The 22,664-nt window shown below is 35.8% G+C and overlaps 2 protein-coding genes across 7 annotated transcripts in view; one reads left to right on the top strand and one right to left on the bottom strand.

Moving 5' to 3' along the window:
* LOC133528964 (carboxypeptidase D) overlaps positions 1–10,752 on the top strand; it is a 63,685-nt gene extending 52,933 nt beyond the window's left edge. Inside the window, exons 24-26 of the mRNA XM_061866505.1 lie at positions 1,481–1,580; positions 6,136–6,267; positions 8,144–10,752. Coding sequence (XP_061722489.1) covers positions 1,481–1,580; positions 6,136–6,267; positions 8,144–8,268 — 357 coding nt within the window. The 3' untranslated portion in view covers positions 8,269–10,752. The remainder of the gene's footprint in view (positions 1–1,480; positions 1,581–6,135; positions 6,268–8,143) is intronic.
* Positions 10,753–10,815: 63 nt separating this feature from the next.
* The window catches only part of LOC133528957 (rhomboid-related protein 2), a 48,943-nt gene continuing 37,094 nt past the window's right edge, over positions 10,816–22,664 (bottom strand). For 4 of the 6 annotated variants that reach the window (XM_061866489.1, XM_061866491.1, XM_061866492.1 and 1 more), the window contains 4 exons: positions 16,625–16,829; positions 14,481–14,694; positions 13,801–13,951; positions 10,816–13,190 (listed from right to left, as the gene is read on the bottom strand). In XM_061866489.1, the coding sequence (XP_061722473.1) occupies positions 13,033–13,190; positions 13,801–13,951; positions 14,481–14,694; positions 16,625–16,829 (728 nt within the window). In that variant the 3' untranslated portion in view covers positions 10,816–13,032. Of the gene's footprint in view, positions 13,191–13,800; positions 13,952–14,480; positions 14,695–16,624; positions 16,869–22,664 lie in introns of all 6 variants that reach the window. The other 2 variants (XM_061866490.1, XM_061866493.1) reach the window with 1 other exon arrangement.

Genomic DNA, 22,664 nt, shown 5'->3' with positions numbered 1-22,664 from the left:
TAAATGTAATCGCATAGAAATTTCAGGTGTAATAAACACATGTAAAGTTGATTAAATTGCAAACTGAATTCGGAACAGTTTTTCGTTAGTAAAAAAAAAGTTACTAAGATAGAAGTCCAATTATATTTTTCCTGTTAAATTTATAGTAATGTTAATATTGTGTAAAAATTTAATAATTTTTCGTCGGAAAACTCCGGAGATAAGGAGGGGGACGGTATTTTATTTTACATTTTCCTTCATAAATCAATTTTTGTTCTCTATGAAAATAAAAATGTTTTGGAATGTACAATTTGAGCTCTTTCAAATGATACCCCACTTGACCTAGTCACTAGACTTTGAAATTTTGCCCCCTCTTCATATTGGGCATTTCCCATAATTAATAAAAAAAAAACAATGTGTCTGGGTTAGCGTTGTTCATAACTATTCCAAATTTCAAATCGATAGCTTAAGTGGTTCTCGAAATATTTAACGATTGACAGACAGACAGACAGACGGACAGACGGACGAATGGACAGAGTCGCACCATAAGGGTTCCTTTTGTACCATTTTGGTACGGATCAACCCTGTGGCTATCAACACCAGTGAATGGTCGATTGGTAGTCGGTCTACCGGTGCTTATAACCGCTGAGAAGGACGCATATATCTCTAGACAGAGCCACATTATGGTAAGTTTAGCTAATATTTCGTTATTTGTTAATAAAATTTGACGTATTTTTATTTCTGCCGGATCTGGCATATATATTGATTATTGAGGATCTTGTTTCATTTGGACCATGTTATACCTTACAAAAGTTGAACAAATAATGATTAAGAGCAATTCTTGCAAAAGACAAAAAAATGTTGACTAGCCCGGTCCACACAGTGTAACCGGCCAGTGTAGACATGCTCGCTCGCTCGCTATGTGTGGACCCGCCTGTTCACCCATGTCTATAATTATTTTTTCAGTACAATATAATACATATAATTGTAGGTACTAAAATATTAATTAGCGAAACCGCAAACATGCAATTTGGTTTGCATAAATGTTAATTATACTTTACGTTTTTCCTTAAATTGACCAATACCACAACGAAAAGGAAATATGATTATATAATTATTTATATCAACCGATTTTTTTAGCGAATTTAAAAACATTAGTAATTTTGAATTTATTCAAATGATCACAAAGAAATACAATTATGATTTAAAATAATTATAAGAATTAATAATAAAAACTATAATCAAACCAAAACTAAAATATGACTTAATATTTCTTTTACAGTACATATGGGGCTACTTTATAGCACTAGTGCGAGAAGTAGCATATTACGTTACTGTGTCGAACACGCATTCCCGCATTTGGGCCCGAAGACGCTGAGAGATGCTCGGGCTTTGGCCAACCGACGACGCGGGGGCGCGAGTAGATTTCGGGCGCGACATCTATCGCTTCTAATACCGTCTACAAGTATCGTGTATTTGAGATTAAAAATGTATTTTCCAGGTGAACAAGGATGAGAACATGACCCCCAAGGTGCTCTTCAAGCTGGAATCAGACGACAAAGTCCTCGGCATGTCTCGCCTCGTTTTCGTCATGGTTGCCGGTAAGAACATCAGAAACCCCGACCAAGAAAAAAAAAAAAGTCGCCATATTGCTGAAAGCTACTTGTGAGCACTCTATGCTTACTTATTTCTCTATGATCATAATTAGTGTTGCTATAATTATTGCTAATTTAACGCCCCCAGCAGTGGCAGCATAATTCTATTTTTATCGCTTGTCACTATGCCCGTCACTTTCGCACTTACATACTTGTTAGAACGTGACAGGCATGGTGACAGATGATAAATAGCCGATCATCTTTGCCCTACTGAGCTGTTTTTTTTATTTTTCTGGGGCTGTAGCACGGTTGCATTTTTATTTCACTATGCCTGTCACGTTCTAACAAGTATGTGTGAAAGTGACAGGCATAACGACAATTGATAATAAATAATAATGCGACCGAGCTTATTGCGGCTTTACCGTAAGGTGATGACTAAACTAAAGATCAAAAGAAATTGGCTACTTTTATACCATGTAAACATTATATACCATGTTGGTGGTAAACAATCAATCCCTCAATAAGCCGATAAAAAAAAATATGTATACGTTACCCACACTCAAGGTTAGATAATTAGAATGATAACTCAATATTAATCACCTTAAGTCACGAAACCATACAAAATAGGGACCGTGCGCGTTGGAGGGTCTGCCATCTTGTGGCCTGAATCGGAACCATAAACATGTACATTTACACGTCCCGTGTTTTCTTGTGCCTAGTAGGTTCTGCCATCTTTTGGGCTACATCGGAACAATAAACGTCACATATACGGATCGCGCCAAAAATCTGACGGCTCCTGTGCTGCCTCCTATAGTTCATGCACGCTCCCTATAAGGATACAGAAATTAATTATTTAATTAGAAAACACAATTCCCCTAATGAGGGCGCCACTGGACGGCCTACTCAGTATTAAACTTTTTGGGTACACCTACCTATATATTTATAGGAACATATGTTACATTATGTACTGTATTTTATTCCGGTTTCAGTTGCCAATGCTCCAAATAAATAAAATAATTAGAGATGCAACGACTATTCGGCCACAATTTCACTATTCGTCCGAATACCGAATAGTGGCATAGTATTCGGCCGAATACCGAATTGTACGTTAACACGTAGATAACGGCAAACAAGGGGTATAAAAAGTAACAAACTACAAGTCAGACTACCTTTATATTCATAGATAGTAATACAAAAAGATGAGAAAAATAATACAATTTTTTTTTACACACACGACGAAATCTAACGCACCGCAATGTCGTGCAAAATAAGCGCAATTTCTATCAAAGACTGCCTACAGCGAGAAATAAGTTGCAACTTGCACAGCGCATGCACGCGCGCGTTCGAATTTACTTCATTTTAGGTAAAACTTCTTGCCGGTTATTCGGCTATTCGGCCGATGGCTCCGCTGAATATTCGGTATTCGGCCAAGCCACTATTCGTTGCATCTCTAAAAATTATAAAATTATCCGGTTTCAGGAGCTAGTTATAATGGGCATACTAGCGCCATCTCTGTGCAAGTGATTGAACTATACATATGAGTTGACTAGGTTTTACTAATCTTGATTGACATATTGGTATAGTTTTCATAAAAATCTAGGCAACACAAAACTCTAGGTGTCGGAATTTTTAAACTATGGAAAAGGTCAAATATGGTCATTGTTTACATTGATATCGAGGACTACTAGCGCCATCTAGTTGAAGAAGCCTATTGATGTATTTGGGAAAGTTTGCGTTACAACCTGCAATATTTTACGATGTAAATATATATATATATATTCATCTTAATGAGCTACTTTTACTATGAGACCAACCCTGAAATCACGAAAAAAGTTGCCTGTTTCATACATTCTAACTAGTTTCATGATGACATTTTGTATGGACGAGTAATTTTTTTTGCGATTTCGGTGTTGGTCGTTTAGTAAAAGTCGCTTAGTATGTACTTATATACCTATATATTTACGTCATAAAATATTGCAAGTTATAAAAAAAATATTGTATTTGATGCTGGCTGTATTTAGCCATAACGTGGCAAAATAACTGCTTACAAAAATCATCAAGTATATAATTAAAACGGTAACCGCAAAGTAAAAGTATCCGGAGCACGTAAGGAAAACATGCGCAGCAGTTTAATTAAAATATATCTAAAATTAAATACAGTCATGTTTCATTACATTATAACTTAAATAAATACCTACCTATAAAAAAATTATAAGCCAAAATAATGATAAGGATTTTACTCTTTTACTCAAGTGGGCGCAGTAGCGGCCACGTCGGTTTTACTTACGTGCCGTGGACTAGAATAGGGAATATTACGCGAACCTCTGCATAGGGGGCGCCACTACCACAATCCATCAAAATCTGGTGGTCTACCGTGAAACAAGAAAATCGAAATGTTGTTATCTAACCTCTCTATCACTCTTGCATATTCGAGCGATAAAGACGCAGATAACTAAATTTAGATTTTCTTGTTTACCGGTAAGCCCTTTGTAAACAAACCGCCTTGATGCATCAATGTCATATTTTATTATGTGAAAACTTGTTAAAAAACAGTTTAGGTACAGTATGTATAAGTTACTCTGGTTTACTACGGTGCGTGCTGCACTCTGGCGGCAGAACATTGCAGTAATTCTCCCTATTACGATACTCTATTAATTTACAGTACATATTTCGCTCAATCCGTAATCTAAGTACGAACGAGCGCTCAAAAATAGATACAAACAAGCATACGGCACTTGGTAAGTGTCTCGTATTAATGAATTCTATGTCGGTAGGAATCCCCTAGAAACTGAGAAAGACAACCGTTAGCTAGTTCTAAATGGTTTCCAACGCCATCTAGCGAGGTATTTGGTAAACTTTTAAGTTGAACGGTTTGAGATATACTGGGTGGGTTTTGCAAATGGGGCGCTGAGTGCAACTTCCTTATCCTGTGTTTTTACGCCAAATATGACTTAAGAGACCTTCCCAAATATTTTAACGACAGTAAATATTTACCTACTGTACAAATTTACAGTCAACGACAGAATCATATCTTTTTTTTGGCATTTTAGTGCCCTAACGTGGTTGGTCTTTAAGAAGCTTTTAATCATAGACAAAAATAACAAAAAAAATATTTGCCACAATGTATACTTCTTGTTTTTAGCATAATATAATAAAGAAGATGAGTGATCTTGACGTGTATTTTTATAAAAAAACACTTACGTCGCTTAGAAACTGTAAAAGTGAAAAATACTTAGTTCGTTGCGCTTAAGTACTTTATGCCAAATTCAACATTTTGAAAAAAAATCAAAAAACAGGATTGACAAAAAAAAATAATCATAGATTGGCGTTGAAACTCGCTCAAGTTTTTTGCAAAAATCGCGAAGGTCTGGTTGACGTAACTGGTGACCGAAGAGATACAACGAGGAACTGCCGCCAGCATCCTTGGGACAATGCTAGTTATAGTAACACCACTGTACATATCTATTATGCATGTTATTGCAAATAAAATTTGTTATACAATCATAGAATCTGGTCACATATCAGGTGGCATGAGTGAAGACTATATGTAAAGGAATTGCATACTGTCTTACACACCTAGGACTGTAAAGCAACCTTCTTTTGTTTTTTAACGTCAAATTGTGACAACGTTTTGGTATCCAATCATCAACTAGCTTCAGTTAGCTTGGTACGGTGATTTATTGTGCATATTCGTTGCTAAGCAACGGCGGTGGCGCATCGCGCAGGCGCGCGTAAGGTTGTACACCGCTGGTAGAGTGGCGAGCCGAGTAGGTCGCCACAAAACAAATTGACAATTTTTTTTTTGTTTTAATTGCAAGTTTGAGAAAAGTACTATACATATTTCGGCGAGAAACGGGGTTGCCGGCCGCGTACCTCTATATATCTACTTGGCCAGCAACTCTACGTTTCCCGGCCTCTATAGTAATGTACTATTACAGTACATATGGTGTTACTTTATAAGCACTAGTGCGAAAATTAGCATATTACGTTACTGTGTCGAACATTTAAAGGGCCATATGTACTGTAATACGTTGTACGATACATGTACGAATAGGTAATTCGCAACTCGTGTCGATTTAAAACACTCCCTTCGGTCGTGATTTAATTAATCACCACTCGTTGCGAATTTCTTATTTTCTGCACTTGTATTGTAAATAACTATCTCTGGCCGGAAAGCGTCAACTTTCAATCCACTGCGCCGAACAACGTTGCCGTTTACCGGCTCCGTCGAACCAGTAAATAAGAAAGCCTCGTATCACATTTAATTGTCGGCGGAGCCGAAGCCGAGATATTTTGCTTTACTTTCCTAGGTATGTAGGTAGGTTTCTAGGTAGGTGTTTCGCTGTTTAGCGATAAGTCCGCCTGTTGTTACCTACCAATGTGTATATTTTATCAATTTCTGTACTCATCTGTTTTTTATGTATTGTGCAATAAAGAATTTTATTATTATTATTTCCTTTATTTATTTTTGGTCTTAGGCTAGGTCATTTATTAATAATAATAATTATTATTATGTAATGTAAGAACGTATAGAAACATTTGGTTGCCGTTGTTGGTGCAGGCGTGGTGGGCGTGGCGCTGGTGTCGCTGGGCGCGTGGTGCTCGGGCTGGCGGCGCGGCGCGCGCCGGGACTACCTGTTCACGAGGCTCGCCAGCGACGAGAAGCGGCCCTTCACGGACGACGGGAAATATGGTAGGCTTATTTTTTTTTATTTCCATTAATTGGAAGGGTGCATCCCTGAGCTTAAATTAAGTAACTTTCTCCAAGACACTTTAGTATTCTAATTAACTCCATTTCGGAGATAATCAATAATTATTTTTTATCTGATAAAGCCCTTACGAGCGTGTTCACTTACCTTAGGGCTTGTTTACATATTGATTAGCACGAGTTCATACATTTGCTAATAAACGGAAGTACTATCTCGGACGATCGGTGTTCCACATGACATTGCAATTTAATGGATGACTGTCATTGGCCTTCTTTTATGTAAGCATTTATATGTTTAGTTATATTTACGGCTGTTGTTATCCTGAATACCAATAAAATAAATAAATAAATTGATATGTCTCAGTTTTCAATCGGTTAGTTGAGATAAATGTAATGCCCGCGTTACTACAACGCTATATGAAACATTTTATTACTTTTAATAAAAATAAAAACTTAAAAAAAAAAAAAAATACATATATATATATGTATATATTTTGTAAATTAACTATGCCATTTGGTTTCCTTTAACGTACTTACTGTTACCGCGAAGTTAACGGAATTCAATAAAAATACGGTGTATAAAGATAGGCAGGCGCTTGACCACGATCTCACCTGATGGTAAGTGATGATGCGGTCTACGGTGGAGCACGCCTACCTATGAGATACCTATTTACTCTAGCCTTGAAGCCCAGATTGTACTCATACGGAAACACAGACTCGGGCAGGGCATTCCACTCCTTGGCAGTTCGCATAAGGAATGTTAAAGCAAAACGCTTCGAGCGTATTCGTGGAATACCTACCATGAAGCGATGCCGGAGTGCCGATTGTCTGGTAGTCCGATGGTGAAATGGGGACGGAGGAATAAGGTTGTAAGGTTTATATACACCCTTATTCAGGCTTATACTCCCTCATTCATTAACGTGTGCTAAAGTTGAAAAGCCGCTAACGATCGTTTGTCCCTTTCCGACGTATTGGTATGATGGAAAGGGACAAACGATTGTTAAGTACTTTAGCATACGTTTATGAATAAGGGGATTTCACTTTTTATTATTTTTTCTACTCGTCGACTGCAATGGTTGAATTAAGATTTCGTATATCAAACTATAATTGCTTACTTTTCATGTATGTGCTCCAAACTCAACTATAAGATTCATTTCGATACGCTGTAGTCAACTATAAAAAAAATTCACCATTCACGTGCCGCCGCGCTTCCATAGTAAAGACTAAAGGGGCGCGGTTTATGTAGATATTATGTATGACTACATTTTTTTCTGCTGTGATACCAATATTTATTATTTATTTAGGTTTTGTAGTATAAAAAGTATTATTTTAGATGACTCGTAGAAAAAGTATTGTATACAATAGTGATATAATCAAGCTTTTCAATCTCGTACCTCACTTAGGCAACTCAGCAACTAACAAGCTCTCTATTATATTACGACTATATTAGTATTGTATACAATCATGATGTCTGAAAAACTTTCTATTATAAATAAATAAATATTATAGGACATTATTTATTACACAAATTGACTAAGTCCCACAGTAAGCACAATAAGGCTTGTGTTGAGGGTACTTAGACAACGATATATATAATATAAATATTTATAAATACTTAAATACATAGAAAACACCCATGACTCAGGAACAAATATCCATGCTCATCACACAAATAAATGCTTTTACCAGGATTTGAAACCGGGACCATCGGCTTCATAGGCAGGGTTACTACCCACTAGGCCAGACCGGTCGTCATTACGATTTACAATCGGTATATCAGAAAAATACTATTACTACATTTTGTAATTATACGTAGTGAAATCAATAAGTAAATAATTGGTAAATAACAATGTTTTTACAGAAATAGTGAACAAGCCGTACTACGACGTGGAAGAGGTACCGCCCTCCGAGACTGATTCCGAAGAGGAGATCGTGTTGCTGCGGAACGACCGCGAATGGAAACCAGTGGAGAACCTCATCGACTAAGGAAATTGTGTCTTATTAGTAAGGGTTTAGGGTCCATTTTACGTCGGATAATACAAGTAACATAAGTATGTTTTGCTTCCAAGTTTAAATGAAGAAACCGACGAGTATAGTTCGTGTCATCCACGATGACGCGCAGATTTGTCAAATCTAACCTTTAATAACATGAAAATGCGAGTCAAGGCGCACGTCTTCATGAATGACACGATCTGTAAAGAAACATTTTATTAACTAAAGAAATGTATTACGAGGTATTAGGATTCCTCTTACACCGGATTTAAGTAACATGATGATCCTCATAAACTAATAAGGAAACAGTGCCTTGTTAGAAGGGATTACGATCTATTTTACATGGGGGTGTAGCCGACTGAGTAAAATACCGACTTATCTTTTACACTAGTAAACAAATTTCGACACCGTTAGGTGTCGATGTTTTCTATGGAACATCCAGTTTTATAACGACATCGTAGTTGGAAAATCCCCCTTATTTATGATCATCTGCATATTCAAATTATGGCTCGGCGTTTAATAATGTCTCTTATCTTTATGAAAGTTTGGGATACTAGAACTGGTAACATTTTAGCAATATTTTACATCGAATATTACTTTTATTCTACTAATAAGATAGGCCTCTGCTACTATTGGTTAACACATTCACTGCCAGACCAAAAAACGGCGCACTACCCCAGAAACCGGTGGTCTATAGCTGCGTACAAAACAACCCGCCCAGCGGGTTGTCCGGCATCTGAATAAAGTTCACGAGCGCCCACCAGGTGGGTTCCCGACAGTGAATGAGTTAAAAAATACGATTAGCCAAGTAAAATACTACCTTAATTAGTAGTTGTTAAGGTCCATTTTACATCACGTGCTAATCTACATGTAATATATTAATATGGCAATAAACAGAAGAAACTTAGTGTAGAAAATATATCCATAATGTAATGGACACAGTTTAAGATTTCATTTAACTACTGTCACTCAGAATGTAGTATATGAAAGTCGTCGATAAGCCTGCCTAGGCAATGTGAATAATAGTTTAATTAATTTTAAATATAGTTCTAATTAATTATTTTTAGCTCATCTTCAAATATGTATACTGAGAGATCTCTATTTATTTCCATTACTGTCGATTTACGCAGCAGTATTAAAACAATTAAGATTTAAAATTTTATTAATTTTTGATGACGAGTTTTTATGTGGAAATCGGTATTTTTTGTAGAAAGAAGTTTTATTATTTCTCGTGTTTATTATTTGGTATGTTCTATTTACTATAAAACTAAGTTTATTCCAAATCTAATGCATTTTATATTGTAAATTAACATGATATAACGCGAATTTATTAAATGACATTAAATGTACTAATGTTTCGACTATTTTGTCGTTTCGCCTGAATATTTTCTATGTATACATTCTAATTGTGCATTTATTTTAACAAGTTTAGCGAAATATATTGTTCTTAATTTAAGTATACTGTTTAAAATATGATAAAGTGTTAAAATATTGATATCACGAATTATTTAGGAATAAATCTAAATACCTATATGTAGGAAATCCATATCTGAAGTTGATATTATGATTTCAAATAAATATATGAAGATATCGTTATCATGAATGTTATATTAGACATTTAATAATATCCAAATCGATTAACCTTTAGTAGCGTGAATATAACAAACAAGAAATAATACTTAAAAAATACATATACACGGATTTCTACGTCTATGTCTGCAATGTGGAATTAATCTTTGGGTTATTTTGATTTATTAATTGCCTTTTTTAAGTATCCACCAACATCCCTATCTTAATAGCTTTTCGAATCTAACGAAATAACGGTATATTTTTTATGAAATTCTATTTCGGGAGAAAACTGTTTCCGCCAACTAAATCTTAACAAATCGCTTTGATTTTGATGTCGATCGCTTCAGAGTATATTCTAGGTGTATAGGTTTCGCTTTTTTGAAAAAAGAAAAAATTATAATATATTAAACAATCATGGAAAATATTAAGAAGTGGAAAAACGTTTTTTTTTGTATGGTCGATCACGTGGTATATTCCCTCTTAATGCACATGTGTTTAAAGTTTTTACATTCGAACGTTATTTTCATATTATCGACATAATTCGTTTACATCGTATAATTTGAAATGCTTTCTATTTATCTTTGTCAATGACTAATTTAATATAATTACGAATTTACTGAAGAATCTCCAAAAAATAAAAAAATATATTTTATTTATGTTTATAATTAATATATTGTAGAAAAATAAAATGTTGTCATACGGTAAAGTACCCTGATGTGGAGACTAAAGAAATAAATCCAATAAAAACTTATAGTATTTTATTTTGTGAAAAATCTAAATATATTAATTGGTGCTCTGTACATGTATTTTTGATATTATTTAAAATTTTATGAAGTATATTGTGATGAATAATAAGTTTTATTAATATAAGAAATAAATATGGTTGTATTTAAAATATGATCAAATGAATTGTTGTTTTATTAAGCCAGCTTTTAGGAAATAAATGGGCGGTTGATTATTAAAGACAAAAAATAAATATAAATGGCATTTATTTTAAAATATTTTTATCACAATTTACTATTGTGCATTCACATAAATGACATACAGGAACTTAAAAATACACTTTAGACTTATATACATATACAAAAACATTACAATCCTATATGTAAAATAATAGAAGCTTCCTTTCAATTTATTTCTTTTACATTTTCTACAATTTACACTTGGTCAATATGTAATATTTGAAATTGTAGCTAGAAAAAAGCGTTTTTTTTTTTAAGATTATCAGGCAAATTTGGTGGGCAAAGGAATATTTACTACGTTACGTATTTTAAATCATCGCTGTTCTATAATTATATGTTTTAGAATTCAAAATGTCGCTATATTTTTTACTTGAGTTATCGGTATGAGTTGCTTTCCTCGGCCCAATTGTATATTTTGTTTGATATTGACCTAAACCAAATACTTAAGGGGAATATTTGATTTGACATGTTTAATTCCATTGCCTATAATAACAACATAACAGACGTACCTACTTATATTCAATATGACACTAAGGCACAGCTTCGTATAAAAGACAATAGAACAACACAGGGAAACAAAATAAGGATCCGCTTTATGTTAAGTTTGCTTTACAATACCAATACAACACAATATAATACCGGAATTCTCTTTCTACTAAAATTATGGAAAGTTGTGCAATCACAGTGAATTTAAATAAAAAATGTGTGCTGCTGCATTTTTTTTGTAAGTTACTGAACCCTTTGAACGCCAGACGGCGGAAGAATATGCCCTGCCCCGGACGCCAGGCGATCGCGATTATTTAAGCAAAATTGAACTTTACGGAGTCCCGCGTTAGTCCCTATTGCATTGGCGAAGCTGACGGCCGTGGTCGTCCTTGGCAAGACTCCGATGACGTCCACAGACGTCTGTGGCTGTCAAAGGGTTAATATATCAGTATGGAAACTTAAATACTACACTTTATGGCCCAAATAATGGGTCTTTTTTCATTGTACAGGCTTCTAAAGTAGCCTGTTTTTACGGAAACTCCTAAAATCAGGCAGTACGAACAATTTCTATTCAACATTCATTACTAGGCTCTTTAAATTTAATATACTAGACTTCTAATGATATTATTCGTCTATATATCATATATTAGACACTTACAAAACATTGAGCATATAAGGAACAATATAACAAACAAGTACAAACATACAAAATGCAATAGAAAAAAAATCGAAATTAAATAAGGCACTCTCTCTGTCTCGATATTATAACGATAACTTTAATTCTAGCAAACTATTAAAGCTTTTTAGATATAAAATATGAAAGGACAATAAGAAATTGCCTTTCGTTAACCACCTTAATGTATTGACATCCTATAAACAGCTATTTAATTATTAACCATTTGAAATGTCTATAAATAAACGACATTTCGTGATTCTCTAATTGCTATTAAATACTAATACTAGAGGTAATCTTAACCAAAATATACATTTTAGATATTTGATAATGACAGTCAAGGACTGGTCATTGTCATAAGGCAATCTTGAACACATAAAGTTCAAATTCATATTTTAGAAGATAATAGGGTAGTTTCCAATTTTATGAAACGCTTGTAGGTATGTACGTTGTTCTAAAATTCAACTTATACTCTAGAATAGAACGGCTTAAAATATGTTAAATGAACAAAATATATTTTAACAGATGCTTTCGCGCCCGAAACGATCTTTGAAAATTGTATGACATCACAGTTTACGGTTTGACACAACTACATACGGTTATTACGGCTAATACGTATCGTCGACTGACATTTGTCATTTGTTGTTGATCGCCTAACTGTCAACAGTGTACAATTCTGCCCTAAGATTTGTATATGGAAACAACCCTATTTTGAAGGCAACTTTTTTTTTTAGAGACTGCAATCTTTTTAAAACAAAACGTAAAATATACTTAAAATACGTTATTTTACTTTCAGGAACGTTGCTAGATTGGGATATACTTAATAGTGTTCGTCATGCTGTTTAGAGTTCACATATGAATAACTAGCACTACAATCAAATCACTTAAAAACGGTAGTTTCGCACTAAAATATATCTGACACAAATCGTGTATGAAGCAACGTATACTGACTCAAAATACCGTAGGTTTACTAGTTCCAGGAACTCCTAGGCTATTCGTTTTAGTCAATATCCCTTCGTAAAACTTAAAGGACAGGGTGGTAAAGACCTTAAGCTGCGCCTATGGGTCCTATAGCTTGGTGTCAGGGAAGTGGTCCACCCAGAAGATGTTGGCGAGGATGCCGGCCAGCATGAGGCAGCAGTAGAGGATGACGGCCGCCCACCAGAGCCGTTTCTCCCATTTACGCTTCTCGAGGTTGCGGAGAACGCCGATGCCGACTAGGAGACCTGGGGAAGGAAGTGAATTTTGTAACAGTAAACCGATTCCTCAGACTGCCTTCAGCAAGGTACGTTCACTTTTCTTTGAACGCTCAGAACACAGTACACTGGCTAAACCAGGCTGGATACAGACATCGGAAGATTCACAAAGTTGCTCCTTCAACTCGGTAAGGTCCGATTGAGGATGGTGGACTATTGAACGAACATACTTTTAATTCAGATGACACTTCCCTATGTTGAGTCGAGGTGTCATGGAGATAGAAGAGACGTGGTGCTCAAATTCAGCTGAGTGGCTCCATACAGGGCAAAACATCTCAGAATTTAAACACATTCACTGCCGGGAACCCACCTGGTGGGCGCTCGTAAACTTTGTTCAGATGCCGGACAACCCGCTGGGCGGGTTGTTTTGTACGCAGCTATAGACCACCGGTTTCTGGGGTAGTGCGCCGTTTTTTGTCTGGCAGTGAATGTGTTAAGAGATTTCCTCGAGGTCCTACTCAACATCAAAGGTTTAATAGGATCCTTTGAGGAGTTGGGCTGGTTGGACTAGCCTACCCCCCTACTATTGATGCCGATGAAGTTCTTCAGTATATCCCATTATTTTTGGACTGGTACGTACCGGCGATCGCGCCCGCTAGATGCGCCACGTAGCCGATATTGGTGACGCCTGCGCCCCAGTAGCGGTCGTACACCGCTGTGCCGATGTCAACTGCCGCCAATAGTAGGAACACGAGCAGCTGTATTATGGCGAACTCCATCTCTGCCCAATTCTGGAATTTTAAAAATAATGATAAATAAACAAGTAACAGGTACGACCATGGTATATCCTACTCCGTAAATGTGATGATTAGTCGTGAACTTATTAGGTATTTAGTTTATTTCTAAGAAACAAAGATAATTATCACAAGTAAGTACGGGAAACGAACGAGATTCAATGCACTAAGATTGTGGAGGCTTATTGTTAGTTCCAAACCAATGATATTGACGAGTGTTATGGTTACTTACGCCACAATAATAAAAGTAGCTCGATTGAAAGTAGAATCATAAACGCATTGGTCTCGTACACAGCTTATAGGATATTATGCCAAGGAAAATAAGTAACTACCATAGTGCTTACCATTATAATAGTAGCTATGTGGGCTGCAATAAGAGCGTAAACTCCCCCTGATGCGCCAGCTAAATGAACACGAGGACCTCTGAGACTAGTGGCTAAGGAGCCGGCTGCTACGCACCCTAAACACACTAATGTCACTCCACCATAGACACTGGAACATCTACTATGTTTACTAGTGTACTAACCATTATAATAGTAGCTATGTGGGCTGCAATAAGAGCGTAAACTCCCCCTGATGCACCAGCCAAATGCACTCGAGGATCCGTTAAGCTTGTAGCTAAAGAGCCGGCTGCGACGCCCGCCAAGTACACTAATGTCACTCTCCACCAGCGATGGACCATTTCCAGTGGAACGCCGAGGAAGAGCTGTACTAAGAGGTTGACTAGGAGATGGACGACACTGAAACAGATATATTTTGTTATTGTTACGTTGGTAGATAATAGAAGACTGTCTTCATACAACGCCCCGTGCCTTATTACCAGTTATCGTAACTTTTCAAGCAATTTTGGTGCAGCATTGTTCGTTAACAGCATCTGTATCCGCTACTCTAGCTGGAATAGTTAATTAGAGTTAATAACTGTAATATTAACCTTAACTGATCAACTCCCTAGGAACAAATGGAATAATATTCCTAATCTTTACTATGCTGCACCAAAATTGCTAGAAAAGTTACGATTACTGCTTATTACACAATTCACAAAGAAAAAACAATCAATAAGGTGCTCTGCGTTTTATGGAGAATTGGAGATGGTTGAATCTCTTTGCGGACTTAAAAAATGAGGTAAGCGCGCAAATATACGGATTCAAATGAATGTTACGGAACACGGCAATATTTCTTTATTGATGAAAATCACTAAGATGTTATTAAAAATAGCATGGATTAAAAAAAGCTGGTTTTCCATAGCTCATGACTGGAACTAAAAATAAATCTCTAAATATGTCACTTTATATTATTCTAAATACCACTTAGGAGACTTTGATTTTGTGTGTGTGGAAATAAAGTCATCAATTTCGGCCTCAATTCCAATTGACAAATTGAATGATTGTTAGCTACGAGGTAAGTAGGTAATAATTATCATGATTCAACACATCCAATTGTTCATCTAGATGAGTCGTCAGAATCAGGTATTTACAAAACCTACCTACTAAAAGCAACACTTACTGACCATCTGTGAATAATATCTTGGCAATAAGGTTGTTTTTGTTACGCGCAAAGAATGATAAAATATTCAAGTCATGAAATCGCATTGTTTCTCTAAAAGGTACTAAAATCTTTATTTTTTTGAAAACTTTGATGGGGATTTTGATGATTGTTAAACAACACATATAACATCAAAATTAACGCTGCATCGAGATTAAGTTTTACACCCTAATGCGCTGCGGTGTTGCTATTGCAACGACTACGTTGCAGAGTCAGCTTAGACAAATACTAATTGCAAAAATGTTAATTTAAATACTATTGGTACTGCAAGGACCATGGTTATTTGAATTAATAAATATAACGTACTGCAAAATAGATGGAACTCCAAAGGGTCAACGAACCTAGAAAACCCCAGTTCTGGGAAATCCCGAATATAAAATACAATGCGAATCCGTTCCTTCATTAGGTCTGTCATTTTCAATATGGCAACGAGGACCAAAGGAGTGGGGAATCCCCGAATAAAAATCATTTTGAGTCACAAATACTATGTCGCTCTAAATATTATGTTATACCATAAAAGCGTTTTAACTAAAGAAAGCCTTAGAAATTGCTTTATAGTTTAAAGCATCTCTGTAAATTAAAAATTACTTTGTATGTCGTCAGGTATCATATCTTACTTACAAGTGAGACAGAATTTAACACAAATATAATTATGTAGACATCAGCGAACAAAGCCCCGCGCGTTTTCAATTACTAAGGAACTACTAAGTTACCAAAGTTTACTTAGTAATATTTATAACGCCTAAAACATTAGAATCTGGCTACTTTTAAAGACAACAAATAATTATAGCACAACCATTTGCCATTATTGACAGAGTTAACGCAGCCTACTCGTAGGTAATTCCACTTTGCAAAAAAATACTAACCGAGTTTGTGCATACAAACATGTCCGTGATGAACCTCCACGCCTTACGTCTCCTTTTCGAATTGTATATCAATATCTTCGCTAGTGGTGCAACAGCCGTCGTGCTTCAATGGACAGCGTCGTAGCAAAACATGACGATTTCCACCAGAGAGATGAGGATCATGCAGATGGCTGGTACTGGTAACCAGCAGGAGTAAATGGAATCACCACCATTACTGACAGAGTTAACCTAAACAGACTCTTTAAAAATGAGAAATACTAACCCCACATGCACAAACATGTACGTGATGAACCTCCACGCCTCATGTCTCTTATGCGGATTGTATATGAATATCTTCGCGAGTGGTCCAACAGCTGTCGTGCTCCCATGAGCAGCGTCGTAGCAGAACATCACGATCTCCACCAGCGAGATGAGGATCATGCAGATGGCTGGTGGCCAACAGGAGTACTCCTCTTCGTAGGTGCCGTCTGAATAATTGAAGATGGATTTGCTTCGGGTTGAGACGACTACAATTGGTAGGAAATGTAGGATGGGTGTTAGGAGGATGGAAGGTTAGTTTGGATTTTTGTCGCGATTTTTGTTTTTATACGTGACATAGCATGTTGTAGTTTGATTTTAGATTTTTATACCGAATAATTGAGCAAAATGCAAGTTATAAATTTGCAGCAAAAGCAAAGGTACGAAGATTGTTGTAAAATTTTTGATGAAATATTTGTTGCGTGTTATTTGATATAAAAAAAATATCCAATCGCGTAATTTAATACACATTTGTGTTGTGATGAATACATGTTTAACAATATTTCAATAATTATGGTGAATGACCATTACAAAAGACAGGACGAAGGTAAACCGTGTCGTAACAGTACAAAAATAGCCATCGACAATGGAAATAGAGCACGCATGGGACGAGTGACGGGTAATTGTCAATTAGCCGCCGCAGGCGCCGCAAATCGCAGTCGAATCAAACGGCGCGATTCGAATTTCGAACGAAAATTTTCCACGAGGGCCATATTTCGTTGTCAGTTATGGAATGAGAATTCGATTTTAAAATTTCAAGCACGTATAAAAATTAAATAACGGAATTTCAGACAAATGTTAATCGATAGCGTATTTTTTTGTGTAAAATGAAAATTATGTAATTAAGTTTATTTTACAAAAATTATTCGACGGTAGATGTACGCGATTTTAGAATACAAACACAAACACGAGGATAGGTGGGAAAGAGGAGGAAAACACAGAAAGTTTTTGTTAGTTACATGCATTATAATATTGTTAATAATAATGATGCGCATTGTTAGTAAAAGTCTTATTTACAGCAGGTTATATCATACATGCCCAAGTCAAATAATGTATGAACAGACGTTAGTAGGCAATGTGACTAATTGCTACATTTCTAGAGGGTAACATATCTTAACTTCGAAATATGTTTTCCCGATGTTTCACTTGCCGAATTGTCATTTGACCGAACGCGTGTTTTTTCAGAAGCCGTTAAATTTTCAAAACTTTTAAAATATGCATCCTATAGAAGCCATTAGGTTAGGTTAGATTTATACCCTTTTAAAAAAAATACGGTTTTCAGAAAAAAACGCTCTCGGTCAAATGAGAACTTTGCAAATGAAATCGGCCAAACATATTTAGAAGTTGAGATAGGTAACCTTTTTAGAGGAAGAAGATCCTTACTCGGGAGACGTAAAATAATAATACTATATTTGTCTTGTCTGTATTAATATGCCTTTGTTGGACATATTATGATATTAATAAGAACTTTGATTTTGTCATATTAATTCAAAGTTTCTGTGATTTTCATGATTTTCTTTTAAACATTTAAAACGTTTAAATTGTCGCCGGCGACGATAATGTAATCTACGTAATTAGATATTTAGAAAACCGAGTTTCATGCTTTAATCTGGACTTGTTTCAAAAAATGAAAGCTTAAGGATCTTTAAAAGGTAACCAGAAAGTACAATTGGCCCTCATTTTGTTATGTAGTACTAGAACAAATATGTTGTTATGTTAATACTGAATGTAATTTGACGACCGGTCTGGCCTAGTGGGTAGTGGCCCTGCCTATGAAGCTGATGGTCCCGGGTTCAAATCCTGGTAAGAGCATATATTTGTGTGATGAACACGGATATTTGTTTCTGAGTCATGGGTGTTTTCTACGTATTTAAGTATTTATAATTATATATATCGTTGTCTAGGTACCTACAACACAAGCCTTATTGAGCTTACTGTGGGACTTAGTCAATTTGTGTAATAATGCCATATAATATTAATAAGTAAGCCTCGTAACATACATTGCGTGTATCTATAAACCTGAAGTATTATTAGAAAGACAATTCCATTGACAAAATCAGAGTTTCCAAAACTAACGTGTAAGGGCTCCTCTACACGATGGCCCAGCGTAGGCCAGTCCAAGGGACGCAGCTATGCGGTGAAATGAGATAGCAATATCACTTGCTCCCTCTAACGTATAAATGCGTCCCTAGGACTGGCCTACGCTGGGCCATCATGTAGAGGAGCCATAAGATGAAACCAGTGCTGCAAGCAATGCAGGCATGCATTCAATCTTACATTCCTGATCTACGATCATTTTATATTAGGTACGTGAATGTTAAGGCAAGCATAAAACGTTCTTATGCCGGATCGGAAGTACCACAAAGCTTGTACGTTTTTGATTGTACAATGTGTAGTGTAAAAAAAAGTTGTGTTTTCAAGTTTGACACCTAAATATGGTGCTGTAGGTACGACGCCATATATTAAGTTTTGTGGTCAAAGTCAACTTTTAAATTGTCAATTTAGTAACGTAAATATAACAACCAAAGTGACAGTATTATGGACTATATACAGTGTCACGTATAGTCAGCAAAGCTATTACATTATCTGTATACAAGGGTGCTAAACTAATAGTTTTGCTGATTGTACACTCAGCCGCCAAAAAGGATGACCACTTTATGGATTAATTAATTCCTAATGTGTGTACACGAGTTGTCTTAGACTACACATCTAATACAATACAATCAGTGAATACCAAATATTCAATTATATAAATATTATGAATACAACTAAGCGTAATCTGTAGCTATAGATGATGAATTGATGGTTTTTCCCATTCATACCTAAGTAGGTATCGTCTCGGCGTTCGAACTGGCTTGCAAAACTAGTGGACAGTCATCGTGGAATACCCGTTCTTATGTAAATGCGAAAGGCTAGACATTGGTAAGGGAAGTCCTAATAAAACCGCACTTTGAGCAGGTATTCGAGGAAAATATAAAATAAAATCTTGTAGTCACACTGGTTTTAAGTAATGAGTTCCGAATCTTCTGTACCCCTAGTGTAAATTTGATCGACATCATAACGTGACGAACGCGTTTGCGTTAAGTCTCATTTTGTATAGGATTTTGAGTTTCCAAAACGTCCCGCTTGGCGCGCTCTTAACAAATGATATATTTTTAACTACTAATCAGCCCTTATAACTAATAGTACCTACCTACAGTCGAGTTCATAAATATATATACATTTCTTCACATTAATCCATTGCATTCTTCACCTTACGGTGAAACAATGTATACATATTTATGAACTCGACTGCACCTATGACGACTTCTTAGGTTTCATACTATTAGCAGGTATCTACTGTAAGAAGAGTAAAATGAATAGATCGTGTCATTCACGAAGACGCGTGCCTTGATTCGCATTGTCATGTTAATAAAGGTTAGATTTGACAAATTTGCGCGTCATCCTGGATGACACATGACACATTTCAATATTAGATAGATGGCTGTAGCCAAAGTAGCAAAATACATTGCAACAGCTTTTGTATAGAAATTAAGATGTGTTTAGATATATTTGGGATCTTTGCTACCTTTTTAACATCAATGTGTACTTGTGTAGTAAATGTCTAAAATATCGATACCATATAGGCATAAAATATCCTGGACATATATTTTTGGCGCTTTGTCCGTCTCGATATTTGAAACCTTGACTTGTATGTGACCCGCAACCTTGACACTTGACATTGCACGTGCACGGGACAATGAGTACAATGAGGCAATGATACCATCTGTCAACAAATTGTTTCGGTGTGTCCGTGGATAAAGATGTATGATTATGATCGACCAGTTTGGCCTAGTGGATAGTGACCCTGCCTACGAAGCCGATGGTTCCGGGTTCAAATCCTGGTAAGGGCATTTATTCGTGTGATGAGCATGGATATTTGTTCCTGAGTCATGGGTGTTTTCTATGTATTTAAGTATTTATAAATTATATATATCGTTGCCTAAGTACCCTCAACACAAGCCTTATTGAGCTTACTGTGGGACTTAGTCAATTTGTTTAATAATGTTCTATAATATTTATTTATTTATTTATGATCTTTATGTTTGGTTTATTCTACTCGTAAAATAGATGCTTATTAAACAATATAGTTTTATCTACTGATGTGCCGTGCGAAAGTTTCCAAAAATAGAAATTGCCACATTGAAAGTTTCGGAAACTTGTCATATTGTTGTATGGGGATCATTGAGTTATTATTAGTGATATTACTATAGAGAAACCATACCAAACAATGAAATTGTCGCTATCGCAACCTGTGCCACGCGACCAAAACGTCGTAAACGCCTTGAAATTCATGGCGCTTACGCGTTTAGGTCGTGAGATTCACGCTCCGCTTCTATAGTTTGTTGTCGGCCGACAACAACTCAGCGCAAAATAGTGGTTCTTTGTGCCGGTTCTATACGTAGTAATAATAGTTTAATGAAACTGATGGGGATCGAAAATGTCCATTTCCAAAATGAAAGTTTCCTTTATTTTCCTGTAATGTCACACTTTTTCATACTTCCCCCAACCTGCACACGTGTAGTTTTATCAGATATGTTCAGTAGAAACAAAAATCGTTAAAAAGGTTTTTCGCGGTTTTCCTTCCTGGGAAAAGTGTCTTCCAGGGCATGTTATCCTTATTACGATTTACGATTGTGTATAGAGTAGGCACAGTTACCCCTATTATTTGTTCCAAGTAGCTTTACACAAACACGTAAATACTATTAAATAACTTATTGAAATATAAGAACTGTTTGCTTTGCTTTATTTGCGCTGAGTAAAGCTTGTATTTATTTAAGATACAAACTACTATTTACATAGCTCAGTAGAATGTTTGACAACAAACAATTGTTTAGAGAGATTGTTAAGGTCACTCGCGGCTATGTTTACCGACGCAGTTTAGTTTTGCATAAAACGCGGGCTGAATGCTTTTTAGGGTTTTTTATTCTAACTTTGTTGATAATATTTTAAATACCTATTGATAAAGTATGCCAATATTGGTAATTAATATACATATAATATTGGTAATGTATGTCATTGTATGCTGCTATCATGGTATTCCCTGGTAATGTACTAGTTTTATTGCATAGGTAAATAAATGGATTCACATACTGAATTTTAGTTTTGAAAACATGTGAATACTTTCATTGAGAAAAAACCATTTAAAATAATTGAAATTGCATTCGCGTTCAATGCGTTAAACGTTAAACAGTTGCAGATGAGCCTTTCGAACAAAACAGTAAATTTTACTGTTCACTGTTCCGAATTTTTTTTCTGTTATTAAATGTAGTGACTGTTCGTTTATTTTTATCGTTTTTTCAATACTTAGAAAGAATCAAACAGTTTTGTATTTTACTGTCTTTCAAATTTTTGTTAATATTGTACACAGCAGTTAATCTTAATGAAAATTTAATGTGTGCTCGATAGATCATATTTTTTTCAGTGTATTATAAATGTGATGTTTGTAAGTTGGTACTTATGTTTGTTTGTTTCTTACTCAATCACACAAACGGCAGAACGGATTCGGATACGTTTTGGCATATACTATTTGTTCAATAAGTTCTACCAAACGTATTCGTATACCCGTGCAAATCGGATAACGCAAAGATCATATATAGCCAACAATCGCAAAACAAGCACGCACTTCTATCTGGCTGTTTGTCTGTTATTCTGCGGTAGACTTAGAACGCGCTACGACTATTTTTCTTGCGGTTTCAGGACCACAGAAAGTGTAACTTATGGCATGCTTCATAAGCGCACGCACTTGCAAGATTGAAACCGCAAGAAATTAATCTGAAACTGCAAGAAATTAAACTGAAACCGCAAGGAATTAAACTGAAGCCGTAAGAATTTAATCGCAGTGCGTTCTAAGCCTTATTTTGTATGAGGAGAGTCATATAAACGTACCAAAATACTCCTTCACCTGTCTGATAATCTTAAGCACTTTACTCGACAACGTATTCTCATTTTCGCACAACGCTTCC

The sequence above is a fragment of the Cydia pomonella genome, chromosome 20 (genome assembly GCF_033807575.1).
Source record: "Cydia pomonella isolate Wapato2018A chromosome 20, ilCydPomo1, whole genome shotgun sequence".
NCBI classification, from domain to species: Eukaryota; Metazoa; Arthropoda; class Insecta; order Lepidoptera; family Tortricidae; genus Cydia; species Cydia pomonella.
This window is presented reverse-complemented; position numbering and strand designations above follow the sequence as displayed.